Here is a 17,114-nt window from a genome sequence, read left to right on the forward strand (position 1 = left end):
TATGAAGTAATATGACATAATTGAAACGAAAGAATAATTAAGATGAACATAGTTAGACTTTGAAATTTATCGGTAATTTTTATTTAGACACTAGAATGTATGAACTTCTATAAATATTTTTGCCTCAAAATTTCAAAACACTCATTGACAGTAACTTTCTAGTTGTTGCATTAGTAATCTGACGGATTTATTAATTGGTGGGATTTAATTAGTAATTGGTGGGTATTCTAGTTGTTGCATTAGTAATGTGACGGATTTATTAATTTGGTGGAGTTTAATTAGTAATGGGTGGGTAGTGGATTGATTTATAAATTATACATTAAATTATAACAAATAATTAAGCGCCACATATTTTAAAAAATAGTTAATTAGTTTAAATTTAAAACCATTAAATAACTGGTCAATTTTGAGCCTAAAAGTGAATGACAAAAGTATTTTGAAGTTAATAGATAAGTGAGAAGAATATTTTGAAACCAATAGATGGATGTAAGATAATTTTATACCATTTTCAATACTTTAAAAATATTTTAAGCCTTTTTATACCATTTTCAATACTTTAAAAATATTTTAAGCCTTTTTCGTATTATATTTTGTGGTGGACTTATATAGTTTTCCCTAAAACAATATTGAGATCTGGCCGGCTGACCGACAAGGAGAAATAGAAAGAAATGAGGATGACCCTTCCAACTAATAGTTAGCAGTAGAAATTTGTCTTGTTAACAATTTTCCCTCCATTATTGCCTTTTTTACAATCTTTTTTCCTAAAAACGTAGTAACGCAGCATTCAATTATAATAATTAATTCATACACCTAACAATCCAAACCAAACTATTTAACCTGTTGGTCAGATTTGAGTACTTTTAGTCTTCTTTACGTTTGGTGACTTGTTGAAAATCTCATAAAAAAACCAACAAAGTTCAGATCTTTGCTTGTTTTTCTGTGATTCTAGAGAATACCCATCTGGGGTTTGACTTTTCTTTTGCAATGACTTGGAAATACAAGGCAGGTCTCTGCCTTATTTCAGCTGTTGTTGTTATTTGGGTCACCTCTGCTGAAGTTACCCAGGTTTTATTTCTTTCTTTATCAACCTCTCTGTATGTTCCATATTCACCTATATTACAATTTAATAGCAAATTACAAAAAGTGATAGATTTTGACCATTTTTTTAAAAAAATTTTTTGGTTAATCTTCCCATAATGCTATATATTGTTAAAAATAGTCAATTTTTAAATGAACACTCCAAATGGATGCGAGGATTCATATAGTTGATTCCAACTACTTTGTGTTTGCTGCATAATTGTTATCTTGATATCTCTTAATGTTAAGATTTGTATCTCCCAATCAGATAGAAACCCAATGCAGAATAGTTGACTTTTGTTGAACATGTTATAATGTGGATGTTTACTATCTTACTGACATATTGTTTGTTCTGTGCGCCTACAATTTCGTGCGGATTGCCTTGTAGCTAGATATATGATTGCACGTTTCCTACATCATCAATTCATTGCTTTACATAAAAGAAATAAGAGCATCAATAAATTGTACAGTAACTTCAGTCTTATTTTTTATGTTTACAAGCTTATGTTGGGTCGTTCTGACATGATTTAGGATACTCCTGTTAATCTTCTGATCCAATTTGATTCATCATTTCTTCCGAGGAAGGGGCCAGGACTGTTGGTTGCATTCATAATTTATTAAAAAATGCACAATACTTGCTTAGGCATGTACCTAAGGTACTTTGCTCAGTATTTAGCACTTCACATTATGATGAAAAAGGATATGGTGTTCAAGTAGTTGTCAAGTGGTTCATATGAGATGCTTCTCTTTATTCAAATCTTAACGCGTTATATGGTTCATGTCCTTGATAGCTCATGAAAACATTTCTAACAATTAGCTAGGAATCATCTCTTTCTTATATCTGTGACCAAGATGACACTTTAACAGATATCTAAGAATGTTACAAACTTGAAACGAACTTGGAAACGAAGACTCTTAATTTGAATTACCCATCTATGAGTCTTGAAGCATTGATCTTCCTATTTATCCCCTCCCTTAAGTGGGTTTTACTTTATATTTACTACCTTGAAAGCTTTGTATTCATAAGTTCAAGTTCCCAGGCAAATTGTCTTCATAGCATATTGGCAGAACTTTCACTGTCACTGTATCTCACATCTTTGGCTAGGTCCCACTACTCCTGAGCCCAAGTTTTTTTATGTTATATAAACACACATTAGTCGCATTGCACAAGAAATAAACTCCCTAGATCCATTTTATTGCCCATTTTTGCTTCTCAAAGGTCAAATACAAATTAGGAAGGGTCATGGACTAATTTGTATGTTGTAAAAAAATGCACGTGTTTTCATGCGCATGCAAGTAATTATTGTAGAAGATGCATCAACTATAGAGATATTAAGTTCAGTACTTCATAAGGCCTTTTAATCTCTAAAAAGCTATGTTTCTCAGACTCTCCAATCATACTGCTGGGTGTGTGTCAGATCCTCCAAAATCTATGCATTTTTCAAGGATTCGACAGGGTTGCAACAGCATTTTTGGAGGGTCCGAGTAAGATAGCTAGAAACTACTTATTGGGTCCTTTGGGGGGTTGTAATTCTTTGTAGTACTATGACAAAAAGTGTTCCTGCATAATCCTGAATGCATTACATTACTGCATTTAAATTTGCATGGGTGAACATGATGCAACTTGCTATACTATGAATTGAATCTTTTCATTGTGTATGTACCATGGCAGGGCATTTTCTCCGAATATAGGCAACCATTTGCAATCACATACCTTGGGGCTTCGTTGCTGGTAATTTATCTCCCTGTAGCATTTCTTAAGGATCGGATATGCGATTTTCTGAAGAGACGCCCTAGTAGAACTGATAAAAATACTGGCAATGAATCATATATGAGACATAATTCTCCTTTAAAGCATACAGTTCAGAAAGTCTTTGAGATAGAAATCCAGAAATCAATGGATAGAAAAGACAGCGGAGAGAATATTTCAGCCGAGGAAGAAGGAAAACCTCTTGTTGCTAAATGCAATGGTAATTCTGATGATCTAAAAAATGGAAAAGAGATAACGACCTGGCAAATTGCTCGTTATGGATTCTTTCTTGCTCCTCTCTGGTTTATAACTGAGGTATGGAAGTCAACTTTAGTTATGCTTATAGTTTGTTGCCTTCCCCAAGGAGAACCCTCCCAGGTGAACCGGAAGGAAAAAGAGGAGAAAAGAGAAACTGCTTTGCTAGAAAAACTCAATTGCTTGAGCTTATTTGTGTCTTTTTTTTTTTCTGCAGTACCTGTCAAATGCAGCACTTGAGCATACAAGTGTTGCAAGCACAACAGTACTATCTTCTACGTCGGGATTATTCACCCTTTTTGTTGGTGTAATACTTGGTGAAGATTCCTTAAATATGGCCAAAGTAGTTGCAGTCTTTGTTAGCATGTCCGGCGTTGTCATGACCACTCTAGGAAAAACATGGGCGACAGATGAATCTCAGTTAAATTCATCCTCGTAAGAATTCCTGCACTGTATTGACTTGACTGGAACTGCTTTAAATGAATTTCTATTGTACCTAGGTTTTCTTGAGTTCAATATAAGTCTGTTTGTTTCTGGTTGAAGTTACATTTGGTGTAAAAACTTATAATTGATTTCTTCTGACGCATAGTTATTTATCTATTCTAAAGTAATTTATGTATTGTACTTGTTTTGCTGCTTTTGTTTTTATCTGTGATTCTGTCTAATATATGATACAAACACTTCCAGTTTTATGTGGTAAAGTTAGAATCAATAGTTCAATTACTAAGTATAGAATGAACTAGGTTTGCTTTAGTTTGGTCATAGGCGACTGATAAATGTATGTGAGATTAGAAAACAACTCATATTCTTAACACAGCATTCCCATGAACCATGCATTTCAGCTCTTTATTGTCCTATAGCTGTTTTTGTAACTCCAATAACTGTAGTTATATGAAGGTTCCTTGTACTTTGGGTTTTCATTGTGCCAATTTCTATGTTAGTAGGAATTGGTACACTGGAACCATGGGATGTGGTGGACGGTGTCAAAGAAGGGTATACTGTGCAAGGCAGGTTGGCTGTGGCTTAAAGTGGGAAGGAGTCATACGGCAGAGGAGTTGGAGACAGAGAGGTACCATTTGGGCAAGACATTGGCACAAGTGGTGTTGTTATGCCTGCAAGACCGCACAGAGCTACAGGGAGGAGGGAAAAATAATTTTTACAATGGTTTTTGGTGCTATCAAGAGACAGGGTGAGGAGCGCGGTCATTGTGAAGGGAAGTCGGGAAACGGAGAGATGTGGGGCATACGGCAAATAGCAGTCAACTGAAAGCAGCTATGATGGGCAAGGGGAAGTGTGGAGTGGAGGTAATGAAAGCCTGGAGAGGTCTTGGGGGTGGGGGGTTCAACTTCTGTTTTAATGCTTTTTTAGTTGCTGATGGTACACCTTCATTTTTCTCTCTTTGTATTGCATTTCGTTTTTTTTTTTTTTTAATTTCCAAGCTTGTTGTTTCCTTTTCACCTTCCTTTTCTGAGCTTTCTTTTGAATTCTGATCAATCAAAAGCTGTAGTATTCTTTCACCTTCCATATTGAAAGTTGAAACACTTAAGAACCTATCAACTTTAAGGATTTCAATTTATTCATCTTCCTTTTGATGATTTGCTAGGATATGGATCATTAGGGTTACTTCTAGAAATTTGGAAATTCAAGGCTAAGTCTATAACATTGGAAAATGGAAAACACAAGGACCAATAAAGGAGTTTATCCACACGTAGGGTAAAAACAATAATTCAGGTAAATGAGCTTTCTCAACTCATAAGCTCTTCGCAATGGACTTAGTAATTATGAGGAAGAGGAAGAAGTTGAATCTGTTTGACATACAGAGGATCAAATAGGGAGGCTTGACTGCGGCTGGAGCTAAAGAGATGGGGAGAAATTGATAGCAATGGGGAAGTTGGGGATGCTAACAACATGTGGGGATAGTTAATCTAATTGCATTAGGGAAGTAGCTAGAGGGTGTTGGGGTCTTAAAGGATAACGATGGTGGTTGCCGAAGAGATTGTTGGTGGAATGGAGTGCTCGAAGGGAAGGTGGCTCCCATGAAGGTTGTCTGTAAGAAGTATGTGGAGAGTAAAAATAAGGAGGAAATGGGGACCAATAGAGAGTGTGAATGGGGAAGCAAAGTTAGCAGTTAAAGTGGCTAAGACGTAATCTTTTGAACGTTTGTACAAGGAATTGCAGGATGGAAGCAGGGATAAGAAGTTGTATAGGCTCTCCAAGGCGATAGACAGGAGGGTCAAATACTTGGACCAAGTTAGCTGCATCAAAGATGAGGAAGACAAGGTATTGGTAAAGGAGACACACATTAGACGGAGATGGCAGACTTACTTCCACAGAACTTTTGAATGAATAAGGAGACATGAGTATTGTGCTAGGTGAGTTAGAGCACTTAAGAGAGTTGTGAAGATTTTGGGCATAGAGTTCGAGGAGGTTAAAGAGGCTATTTGTAGGATGAGACGGTGAGATATCCATGAAATTTGAATGAGCGGACATAAGGTTGGTATGGAGTGGCTAACTGGGTTGTTTGTCATCTTTAGTACAACGAAAATACTTGAACCTGTAGTATAAGACAAGGGAACTAAACAGAATTGAAATAACTGTAGGAGTATCAAGCTACTAAGCCAACACTTTGGAGGTTTAGGAGAGAGTGGTGGAGTTTAGGATAATGAGGTGTGTTCTCTTTTAGAGAATCAATTTGGATTCATGTCGGGACAATCAACCACAGAAACCATCCATCTTGTAAGGAGATCGGTGGAGCATTATACAAAGAGGATGAGGGACCTATCTATGATGTTTATTGTCCTAAAAAAAGCTTATGACAAAGTCCCGAGAAGGATTCTTTTGTTTGTAGGTTAAAGATGGACTGCATACATTAGGGGAATGAAGGACATGTATCAAGAAGCCAAGATCCTAGTAAAGACATAGTTAGGGCCGTACGACGAAACTTAGATTACTCCCTAATGGTGATGAGATTGGTTCAGGGATCAACTCTTAGTCCATTTTTATTTGCATTCTTGATAGGATGAATTGCCATGACATATCCAAGGGGGAGGTTTCTTGTTTTTTTTTTTTTTTTGCAGATGACATAGTATTGATTGATGAGACACGTGGAGGAGTTAATGGCAAACTGAAGGTTTGGAGATAGACTCTGGAGTGTAAAGGGTATAGTTGATAGGACTAAGAAGAATCTTGGAGTTCAAGGTCATCTACGATACTCATGAGGAAGATATAGAAGTGATGAAGAGTACAGAAGTCATTCCAAGAGGGAAGTTTCAAGAATTTGAGGTCAATAATCCAAGGAAATGGGGAGATTGACGATTACTCATCGTATTGGAGCGGGTTGGATGAAATTGAGGCTTGCATCTTGTGTCTTGTGCAATACGAAGGTGCCACTAAAACTAAAAACGGAAGTTTCATAGGATGGTTATTAGACCTGCTCTGTTATATGGGGCGCAGTGTTGGGCAGTCAAATCCCGCTTCTTTCAGAAGATAAAAGTAGCGAAAATGAGGATGCTCAGATGTATGGTCTTGCATTTACCCCTTCGGCCTCTTCTTGCGAAGGATTCTGTTTGTCGTCTCTTACTTGTTAATGCTCCTTGGAGCATTCCGCAACCTACACATCTAACGGAACTAAAGGGTAAGGCAAACCTGCAGTGAGTGGGTTATGGAGTCGGTCGTCGGTGGCTAGACTGTCATAAGGAGTTCCAGATGTCGTAGCGCTTGTGAGTAGGTTAAAATTGATGACCTAGTAAAGAGCAGAAGCAATAGATCAAAATAATATCACAATTGCATATCCCCATAGACGCTGCCAAATTAGTTGCTGAAAAATCATGTGGATGCCAACTAAGATAAATTTCTGTAAGGGGTCAAAGACAAGTGAATTCGATCATACCTCTTCTCTTTTTTGGCTAAGCTAAAAAAACACAAGTAAATGAACTGAATATAAAGCTGAATAAAGAATAAGAAATCTGGATGTTAAAACGCAAGAATTAGAGCAAGAAAGAATGAGATCTGAGATCCTTAGCACTTGATTGCAAAAATATGTATTACAAATGAAAATGAGATGTTTTCTTCTCCAGGCCAGGGTTTATTTATAGGGCATAAACTTATGGATACTAATAAAAAAAAGGCTACTTTATACCTAAGGGAAAACAGTATTTCTGAACAGTACTTGAATAATGTCATATACCTATGATTTGACTTTGGGTTCCGCGGATTTATGTCAAACTTGGAGATCGTTGCAAGCTACCTCGGGTGTGATGGTGAGCTAAATCCGGGGAGGAGAACTAGTAAAAGGTGGGAAAAGTACTCAGCTGCGCAATCCTTCTTTTCCCGATTGTCATGTCCTCAGTCGGGTGGTCCCAACAGGTTCCAACATTATTGATACTAGAGCTATCATCGCTATTCACGGGGAAATGGTTATCCCGTATCCATTCTTTGAACAAGCTGATATTTTCCCCGTGTTAAATTGACTATGGGTCCACCTGTTGAAAGTCAAAACCTAGTTTTTCTCCATGTACTACGTTTGCTGATACAAATTGGAAGAAAATTAGGGATTTCCACTTCTTCCTTTTTAACTGTATCAAGAGTGTTAGAAAATTGGCATTGATTTTCATTTTTCCCTTGATCATTCAAAACAATCTTCACTGCCGTCTGCCACAAGGATCTCTTAGAATAGAAACCAAAAATGAATTGATGAATAGCTTCAAGGAGTGCAAGGCAGACTAATTACTGGACTTCTCTTAGTTAGTTCACTGCTAGAGACAAGAATGAGTCAGTTTAGTTCTGCATGCCTTTTTGTAATAGGGTACTTAGAGTTTCTAAGTAATGGCAAGCAACAACAACATACCCCGTGAAATAGTTTGGGAGGTATGGTGTGTACGCAACCTTACCCCTACTTTATTAGGGTATACAAACTGTTTCAATAAACCCTTCACTTAAGTTAAACATATTAAACAAGTAGGAAAATAAAAAGCAATAGAGAATTTCAGTGGCAACAACAAATGATACAATTACCGAAAGAAAGGAAACAATAGGTAATCATAAAATCAAAGTTTAAGAAAGTAGGAGACAGAGTTTTAGTACCACTAATAAGGAAAACTAGACAACGCGGGACTACCTAGTAGCCTTCTACCTTAATCCTCAATCTCCATATCTTTCTATCTAGGGTCACGTCCTTGCTAAGAAACAAATGTGTCATGTCCCTTCTAATCACTCTCCGCAATCTCTTGGCTACTTCTACCTCTTCTCAAGTCCACCATATCCAATCTCTCACATCTTCTCACTAGGACATCTAGACATCCCCTCTTCACATGCCCGAACCATCTAAGCTTTGCTTCCCTAATCTTATACACAACCGAAGCCTTTCCACCTTAACCCAGATACCTTTGTTCCTAATCCTATCTCGCCTAGTATGTCCACACATCCGTCTCAACATTCTTATTTATGCCACTTCTAAGTAATGGCAAGCACAAATATATATGTTTATCCTTGATGTAAAGAACTTGAGACATCAACCGTTCTATCCCTTTAATTCCAATCACGACATATAACTGCATCCACTGTATCTGATGGACTATCTGGAGGGAGAGGAATGGAAGAAACTTTGAAGATAGATTCAACAACATCCAGAAAATCAAAGAGAGCTGCATAGCAACTTTCTACTTTTGGTGTAAAGAACATTGTATAGAAAATGCTGAAAATTACTGCAATTAGTCTCTTGTTCTAGCTTGTTACTACATTAGGTCTCCAGCATACCTTAATGCTGAGGAATACAAGATTACCAGTTTCAAAAAAGAAATAACTGCATACACTTTCTTATATACAATCTTCGATTTTCTTTGGATCCTAAGTTCTCTGCTGTTTTCATTGGTGTTCCTTTTAACTGTGTTTCAGGGTGTTGACTGATAGTTAAACTTTTTGTTTATTTTAAAGAAGTGGTGAACGTTCTCTCCTTGGGGACCTCTTTGGCCTTCTATCAGCAATGTCGTATGGGTTGTTCACTGGTTAGGCTTCTTCTGGATTATTCTTGATACTAAGTATTAGCTGTACAATATGATGAGGTTAATAATGTTTTCTCCTAATGATCTGCAGTGCTGCTTAAAAAGTTCGCTGGTGAGGAAGGAAAAGGAGTAGATATGCAAAAATTGTTCGGTTATATAGGGTTGTGTACCCTTGTGACCATGTGGTGGCTTGGTAAGATTTGATCCTTTTGCCCTAATGTAAAGTAGTTCTAATTTGTATATACAACAAGCAGTCTCTTTCATTTGCACTTTTGGAATGCTTTGTTGCCGTCTTCTGAAAATAAATTCTTTCTCCATGTTTTCCAGTTCAGGTTTGAGGTTGAGGAAAAAAAGTATCTTTAAGGTTGTGAACTAGAAAAGTTGCAATACGATAAGACTCCAATATAGTCCATCTGTAGCTCATGGAAATCTGATAAAGACAGATATAATTTAAGCCATTTTCTTATCAGACAAGCCATGCTTAGATAGGTTAGAATCTAGGACAGAGTCTCATACTCGACCTGAAATCTTCTGGCGACAGTATGTGTCATATAGGACTTTTGGTAGGTAAATCTAGACAAATTCAATTTATGAAGTCAGCATTGATTTGCTGACTTCCATAGTTGGTTGATCAATTTATCTCCAAATCTATTGATAGGTTTATAGCCATACTTTTTTTTGACATATTGGGTTTGCAATTTAAATGGTGACTAGTTGTAGTTGACTTGACTTAATGTATGATGCTCTTGACATCAAAATGCTGGATGTTCTTTCTTTTTGTAACTTGTATGTATTGCTTACAATATTTTTCTTTATGGGACAATGATTAAGAGAATAGACTCCCCACTATAGTACTTAAAAGTTTTAATAAAGGGAAAAGACTCGAATATCGAACTTTGAGAAGAGGCTCATCTATACTATCCGTTAAAAGTTTTGCTGATCAATGCCGTTTCCGCTTGAGAAAAGGCTCACCCATGTCATTATTTGTAAACTGAAATGGCGTAGTGAGCCAAGCTTTTAACGGATGACATAGATGAGCCTTTTCTCAAAGTTTGATTGCATATTTGAGCCTTTTCTATTAAAAAATGATTTAATTACTAATGTGGCAGAGTCATAATTGACCACGTGTAAAAAATGATTTTGCAAAACCGGAACTGTTTTCTGTTAACAAATAATGACATGGATGAACCTTTTATCAAACAGAAATGGCATAGATTAGCCAAGCTTTTAATGGATGGCATAGATAAACCTTTTTCTCAAAGTTCGATGGCATATTCGGGCTCTTTCCTTCAATAATAAATATGTGATGTTGGTCAGTTTGGCTCCAACTTAGCTGGTTACCTTTCACTAGCTATTAGTGACTGGGGGGCTCACCAGTCCTATTTACGCATTTGAGGTTGGGAACTTTTTTCAAAATCTAACGCTATTCTGTAGCGCGCTATAAAGTATGATATGGAGAATTATTCATGTTTACATATAAGTGATGGTTTAGTACATCTCAGATTTTGATACACTGAATATAATTTGTTAAAGAACTAATTTCCAAGTGAATGACATCAACAAACAAGAGACCTAAAAAGTGATATCCACTGCAATGAAGCCTGATCCTCTTTTGTGACCATGAGTTTTGCCTGATGCTGGCAACTGGAGGGTGAGACCAAGGTTAATCTATTCTTTTTTTTTATGACAAGGGAAACCCGCAGCCGCTACCCTTTGGGTACGTTAACTAGGATTAGTTCAAATTTATTGGATTCATCCTTTCCTATTTCACCACTTCGTCATCACTCAATTTTTCCATGTCTTATTTTCTCATGTGGTATCTGAGCAAGAACTATTCCGATTCTTGGTTTATACGATGTTGAGCCTCCATGTAATATTCTCCACGTTTCACATGTCCTGTGCTAAGCGTGAGGGGAGGAGTCCCACATTAGTTGTGCATCAGAATGGGTCCTTATATGGTTTAGGGAATAGGTCCGTATATGGTTTAGGGCAATTTACATTGCATGAAGCTAGCAGCTTTTGGGGTTAAGGCCAAGGTCCTATTGTTAGCAAAATTTACATGGAGCAACCATTAGGCTTGTTGTTCCAGGGTCCTGTGGTCTTGTTTTTTTATTGCGTCGGTCGTTTCATGGTTTGAAACCATCTCCACGAGCCTGGTTTGGTAAGTTCAAAACAGTTATTCAGGTGTTTGGAATGACTCATTGAAGCTGATCATTATGTGTTCTATCACCATTCTGCTCTAGATCTATGGATTTACTTGGTAGTTTAAGTTGTCGATACGGTATTCACTGGCGCGGGGATGTCTTAATAGTTGCTTCTTTTTATTTGTGTCCTACTTGCTTAAAGTTGTATATACATAATAGTAGATGGTTTGAAGTCTGATAACATGTAGGATCAATGGCCTGATAATTAGTTTGCCCACTACATTCATAAAGAATACAATTGTGCTATTATGCATCTTCTTGATATCTTATTAGAGAAAGCTATGTATATCACAATATGAAAATTATTATTATTAACGAATGATATTATTCCTTATATTATTGAGTTGTAATGTTTTTATATACTACTTTTGTTTGAATTTTTTTGTCCAGTATGGCCATTGACTGCGCTGGGGATTGAACCCAAGTTCACAATACCTCATTCTGCTAAATTGGATGAAGTTGTTTTAGCCAATGGACTTGTAGGAAGTGTTCTCTCAGATTATTTTTGGTATGAAAGATGAGTTATCCACCACCCATATATACTCTTCACCTCTGCGTTATCAACTTTACCCATAACTTGCTTCCCTCCTCCTCTTTAGGGCACTGTGTGTTGTTTGGACAACTCCACTAGTTGCAACACTCGGCATGTCTCTCACAATTCCACTTGCAATGGTGGCTGACATGGTGATTCATGGACGTCATTATTCTGCTATATACATTCTTGGCTCAGCACAGGTAACAACATTAATGCAGAAAAGAAAACTTGCTTGCATGTTTTATTGAAAAGCCAAGATGCTGTTATATGTTATAGCTGGAGCAGGAAAATATGAAAAACAAAGTAACATGTCGATATCTTAGTTGGAATCTCTCTTTTATCATTACTTCCTCCCAACGCTTGAATGGCTAGTTGACTGATTTTCTTTCTATATATACATTTAAGGAGGTATTACTAATCAATTAATCCACAGGGTTCTGATTTCCGGGCTTGTTTGATTGCAGGTATTTGCAGGATTTGTAATAGCTAATATAGCAGACCGGATATCGAAACTCATGGGACTATGACATGGCCATTATACTAGAGTTATGTGACTGCAAATGAATGATATTTAAATTGTTGTCCGTCCCACCTTTGATCTCCAAATGCCTTATTATTCTTTTTATCAAAGTTGTCATTTTTTTCAAAAAAGAATCCATCATAGTGTAAATAAATATTGAGTGCTAAAATTATATTATGTCCGATCAATTCAGTACTGGTCTTCATCATCACGAGTGTTAGAAAAGTCTAAGTGGTCTTATCCTACCTATAAACGAGAATTAGACGTAATTAATAATTGTCTTCCATTTCTCAATCATAGAAGAGAAAATTCAAAAGTAAATTTGAGTAAATCTTTCAAGGTTCACGAATTACTACTTCAACACTTGCACGTGAAAAACAAAGAAACCAGTGCCACAAGTTGAAACTGAGTTGTTTCTGTTAAGTTTGGGCTTCGATTGTTGTCTTCATAGAATCCAAGAATATATATTTACTAGGTAAATTATCGCGCTTTGCGCAGTGGTTACTACGTTAACAATCTACTTTTGAATATGTAGTAATATAAATATTTTCGAGACGGTACAACCCTACGATAAATTGTTAAGAATATTTTATCCAAAAAAGAAATAATTTTTTATTAATCTTAAAACGAAAACTTGATTCTAAGTGTTTATGAATTTTGTTATTAATTCTTCATTTTACTCTATTTGTTCATCAGCCAAGTCTTAAGAAAGATATGTAATTGTTTCATTGTCTATATTTGTATTTTTTAAAAAGTCGTACAAAACATTTAATTCATTAATTGCGAGAGTTTTTATGCTATTCAAGGCATCTACATATAAAATCTAAATATTATACATCTTATATAATTAGTTGTGTATTTAATAAGTTAATTAAAATATAAAAATGCATCCCTTGAAGTTCAACAAAATAAGTATGTCGCTCAAATGGTTCAGATTACATGATGTCTTGTCATGTCCCTTATTCAAAATCATATGCACTCAATGATACTACTTTGATAGCCAAAAGACATATTTTGTTGTTTATGTTTCAATCAATATAGTTAAAACTTTATTTTTGGGGGGACTTTCAATCTACAATTTATAAGAAGATAATTATTTCTTTAATTTTTTTATTAATATAGATTCATCCTACTTTGAGGGGTAATTCATTGACTCCAACCCAACATTTGAACCCCAAACGTTTGATTAAGGTTGAGTATAATACTTATCATCCCACTACATTCACTTATTTTTTGGATGTCACTAATCGATTAAATGTGTCGATAAGATAGGAAGTTGAATAAATAAAACACCAAGGTAGTGTGGAACCGACATATCTTTGAAAACTCAAAGTCCCTTTGTAGACATCCCATGGATCTTTTAGCCACTAAAAACTCAATTAAAATCAAACTCATTTATTTTACAACTTTAAGAATTATAATCTACATGACACCAATAGTCTAATGACTACATCAAACTTTTGATTAACATATTTTTACTTCAACACAATGATCAAAATCATAAACATAAACCACGAAGTTTAATACATGTACTCAAAAACAAAAAGTAATAACATAAGCATAAATTAATGATTGTATTAAACATACCAGGATCTGTAATAATAAAATGAAACATGAAGAAAAAAATCGAGCCCACTGATTTGACATTGTCCCCTTAAGGAAATTTTTCCATTCTAGTACCCCAGGTTTAAAGGAATAGATCCTCTCTGGACAAAACGATTCTATTCTGTAGTGTGTTAGTACAAAACAATGATGTCAGTGAGCCACTCAGCAGGAGCAGAATACATGAATTTTAGTTGTTTTAAAATTAGAGGAAGTCCCTCTATTTATAGACTACAAAGGGTAGCTTGAATAAATATTTATTGTGTCTTATCGGAAAGGACACAACTCTTTGGACAAGTCACAATCTTTCATAAAAGTCACAATTTTTCATTAAAGTTATAACCCTTCATAAAAGTCGCAACTCTTCATTAAAGTTGCAACTCTTCATTAAAGTTGTAACTCTTTCTAAAAAAATTGCAACTCTTCGTAAAAGTCACAACTTTTTTTACAAGTCGCAACTTTTCATAGAATTTTTTATAAAAGTCACAACTTTTGATGAAAGGGAAGACTAATTTTGTGAATAAATAAGTTAAAGGGGAATTCTAGTTTGTAGTGGTGCCACATAGACGGGCCTAGGGTTCTCTTATATATATATATGTGTATATATATATATATATATACACATATATATATACACACACACACACACACACACACACACACTAGAGTCTAGACATTAGAATCAGTGCCAGCACGGGCCAAATGTCTTATTTTTTTAATCTTAATTTATGTAACATAGTTGAAATTTGAAAGATTGTTTAAATAATGAGTAACTTTCGTAGCAAACATAAAAATCATATTTGTATGTTATAGTTATACTTTGCATAATTGCGCTTTATAGCAAACATAAATATGTATATTTCACTATACATATAAAAAAATAGTAATATAATTCGTTATATATATACAAAGAAACCAGTTGTACAATTCGCTATACTTATACAAAATAAAGCAACTGTATACAAAAGATCAATTGTATAATTTATGTATGTATAAAACGAGAAAGATAGAAGGACAATAGAAAATTGGGTAGGGAAATATTTGTATTATATAATTATAAGTGTATAGGACGAATATATATGTAATGTATATACAATTTTCTCTCGCTTTGTACAAACAGAAACGAAATTTATACATTTCGTTTTTATTTGTATAAGCGAGAGAGACAAGGGCGGCGAGCGAGAACTGAGAGAGGGGAGAGACAAGAACGAAAATAGATAGATACAATTTTCTCTCGCGTTATACAAACACAAATACATTTTATACATTTGTGTTTGTATAAAAACGAGAGGGAGCGAGAGAGCGAGAGAGGGAGAGTGGCGAGCGAGGGAGAGTGGAAGTGCTAAAGACACAACTAAATCAAAGTGTGGTTATAGAATTTAATTTGAATTATTAGTTTGCCATTATATACAATTTTTCCTTAAAAAATTATGTTTTTTAAAAATAATTTAGGATACTAATTATTATGATTTCTAGGAAATTTCTTTACATAATTTTAAAATAATTTATATTATTCTCCAAGTCCCAATTACATGGCGCAGATAGAATTTGAAATATCACCAATTTTTTAAAATACTTTTTTCAAATATATCAAATTGTTGATTATTGTGATTTATAGTATTTTTACTCATTTTCAAATAATATTTGTTCCCTCGTTTATTTCAATAGTGGCACCGACAAAATTTGGAGAGTCAATCGATCATCAATATATGTTACTCTTTTTTTTATCTCAAACATGAACTCAATATATTATTTTTAAACTCAATTTATGTAATAAAAATAGAATTTGAAGAATCAATCAATTCTTTTTATATATATAAAAATATTTTAAGTTATTAATTTGTTATGAATTATAGTATTTTTCTGTAATTTTTTAATAATACATGTTAATCTTATTCCAGTTCACGTGAATAGTTATAAATATTTTCAATTGTTAATTTATTGTGAATTCTAAAACTTTTGATGTCATTTTCAAATAATTATTTTCAATCACTAATTATTGCGATTTATTGCATTTTTATATAATTTTGTAATTTATATTATTCCATCGGTTCAAATTCATGGACAATAATAAAATTTCTAATATATTTTACAGCTATATATATTTACGGAGTTATTAAATTTTGAAAAAGTTAATTGCCAAAGGAAAATCGTGAACCGATGAGAATAGAGTCAATTCCCCAATGGTCACTCAATTTAAGACAATTGCCTTGAAATATCATTTATGTTTCATTTAGGACCAAAATATCACCCAACTATCACTATTTTCCTCAAAATATACTTGACAATTCAAAAAATCACTCTCTCCTAGTTGGCATGACATGTCATTAAAGTCTTTTTTTAATAATAGACTAATTTACTTCATTAAACTCATTTAACTAAAATAATGATCATATTATTTTTAATCTATTAAGAAAAAAAATTCGTACTTAAAACCTTTTGTCATAATTAAACATTTTGTTTTTTTATGTTATGAAGAATACATTTTTAAAAGGGAAAATGTACAAGTACCCCCTCAACCTATGCCCGAAATCTCAGATACACACTTATACTATAGTAAGGTCCTTCTGTAATTATAACTTTCCACGTGACATATTTAATTAAAAGACATTTTGGTACATTTGACATATATTTTCAGTTATGACCATAAGATTCGAAAGTCTTCTTTACTTCCTTAAACTCTTTGCCAAGTCAAAATAGGACAAACAAATTAAATGGGACAACGTACTAATCATGGATGATTTGACATGTGTTGAAATGTATGTGTTCACTTACTTAGATGGGACCAGGTCCTCACAACAATAATACACAATAAATAGAGAACAATTGCAGAAAATAAAAATGACAATTACTTTACGTGGAAACCTCCTTGCTCAAGGGAGAAAAGCCATGACCTGTTCTCAATAGGACTTTTCAAAAGCACTTTCACTAATTTTCAACAAGCAAAAGTAAAAGTCGGTCACAAAACAAGAGATTAACCTACTAATCTCCACACTAAGTAATACTCCCTATCACTTAGCTGAGCATGAGCAAATATAACACTGCTCTCTATACTAATCTTTCATGATTAATATAAACTTGAAGTAAAAGCCTAAGTTACCCGTAACCCATCCCCTACAGTGATTCACCCAAGGTTGAAACGTAACTATCACAGTTGAAACGAATCCTACAA

At 34.6% G+C, this 17,114-nt stretch overlaps 1 protein-coding gene across 2 annotated transcripts; it reads left to right on the forward strand.

The window, feature by feature from the left end:
• Positions 1-625: 625 nt before the first annotated feature.
• On the forward strand, positions 626-12,548 carry LOC107026722 (uncharacterized vacuolar membrane protein YML018C). 2 transcript variants are annotated; one of them, XM_015227797.2, is made up of 8 exons: positions 626-1,065; positions 2,750-3,142; positions 3,300-3,517; positions 9,017-9,084; positions 9,173-9,274; positions 11,676-11,793; positions 11,885-12,020; positions 12,285-12,445. In XM_015227797.2, the coding sequence occupies exons 1-8, from the start codon at positions 985-987 to the stop codon at positions 12,345-12,347; spliced, it is 1,179 nt and encodes a 392-aa protein (XP_015083283.1). In that variant the 5' UTR covers positions 626-984; the 3' UTR covers positions 12,348-12,445. The 2 variants fall into 2 exon arrangements, with proteins under 2 accessions (XP_015083283.1, XP_015083282.1); XM_015227796.2 differs by having other exon boundaries at positions 627-1,065; positions 9,014-9,084; positions 12,285-12,548.
• The last annotated feature ends 4,566 nt before the right edge of the window (positions 12,549-17,114 follow it).

The sequence above is a fragment of the Solanum pennellii genome, chromosome 8 (genome assembly GCF_001406875.1).
Source record: "Solanum pennellii chromosome 8, SPENNV200".
In the NCBI taxonomy this organism is placed as follows: domain Eukaryota; kingdom Viridiplantae; phylum Streptophyta; class Magnoliopsida; order Solanales; family Solanaceae; genus Solanum; species Solanum pennellii.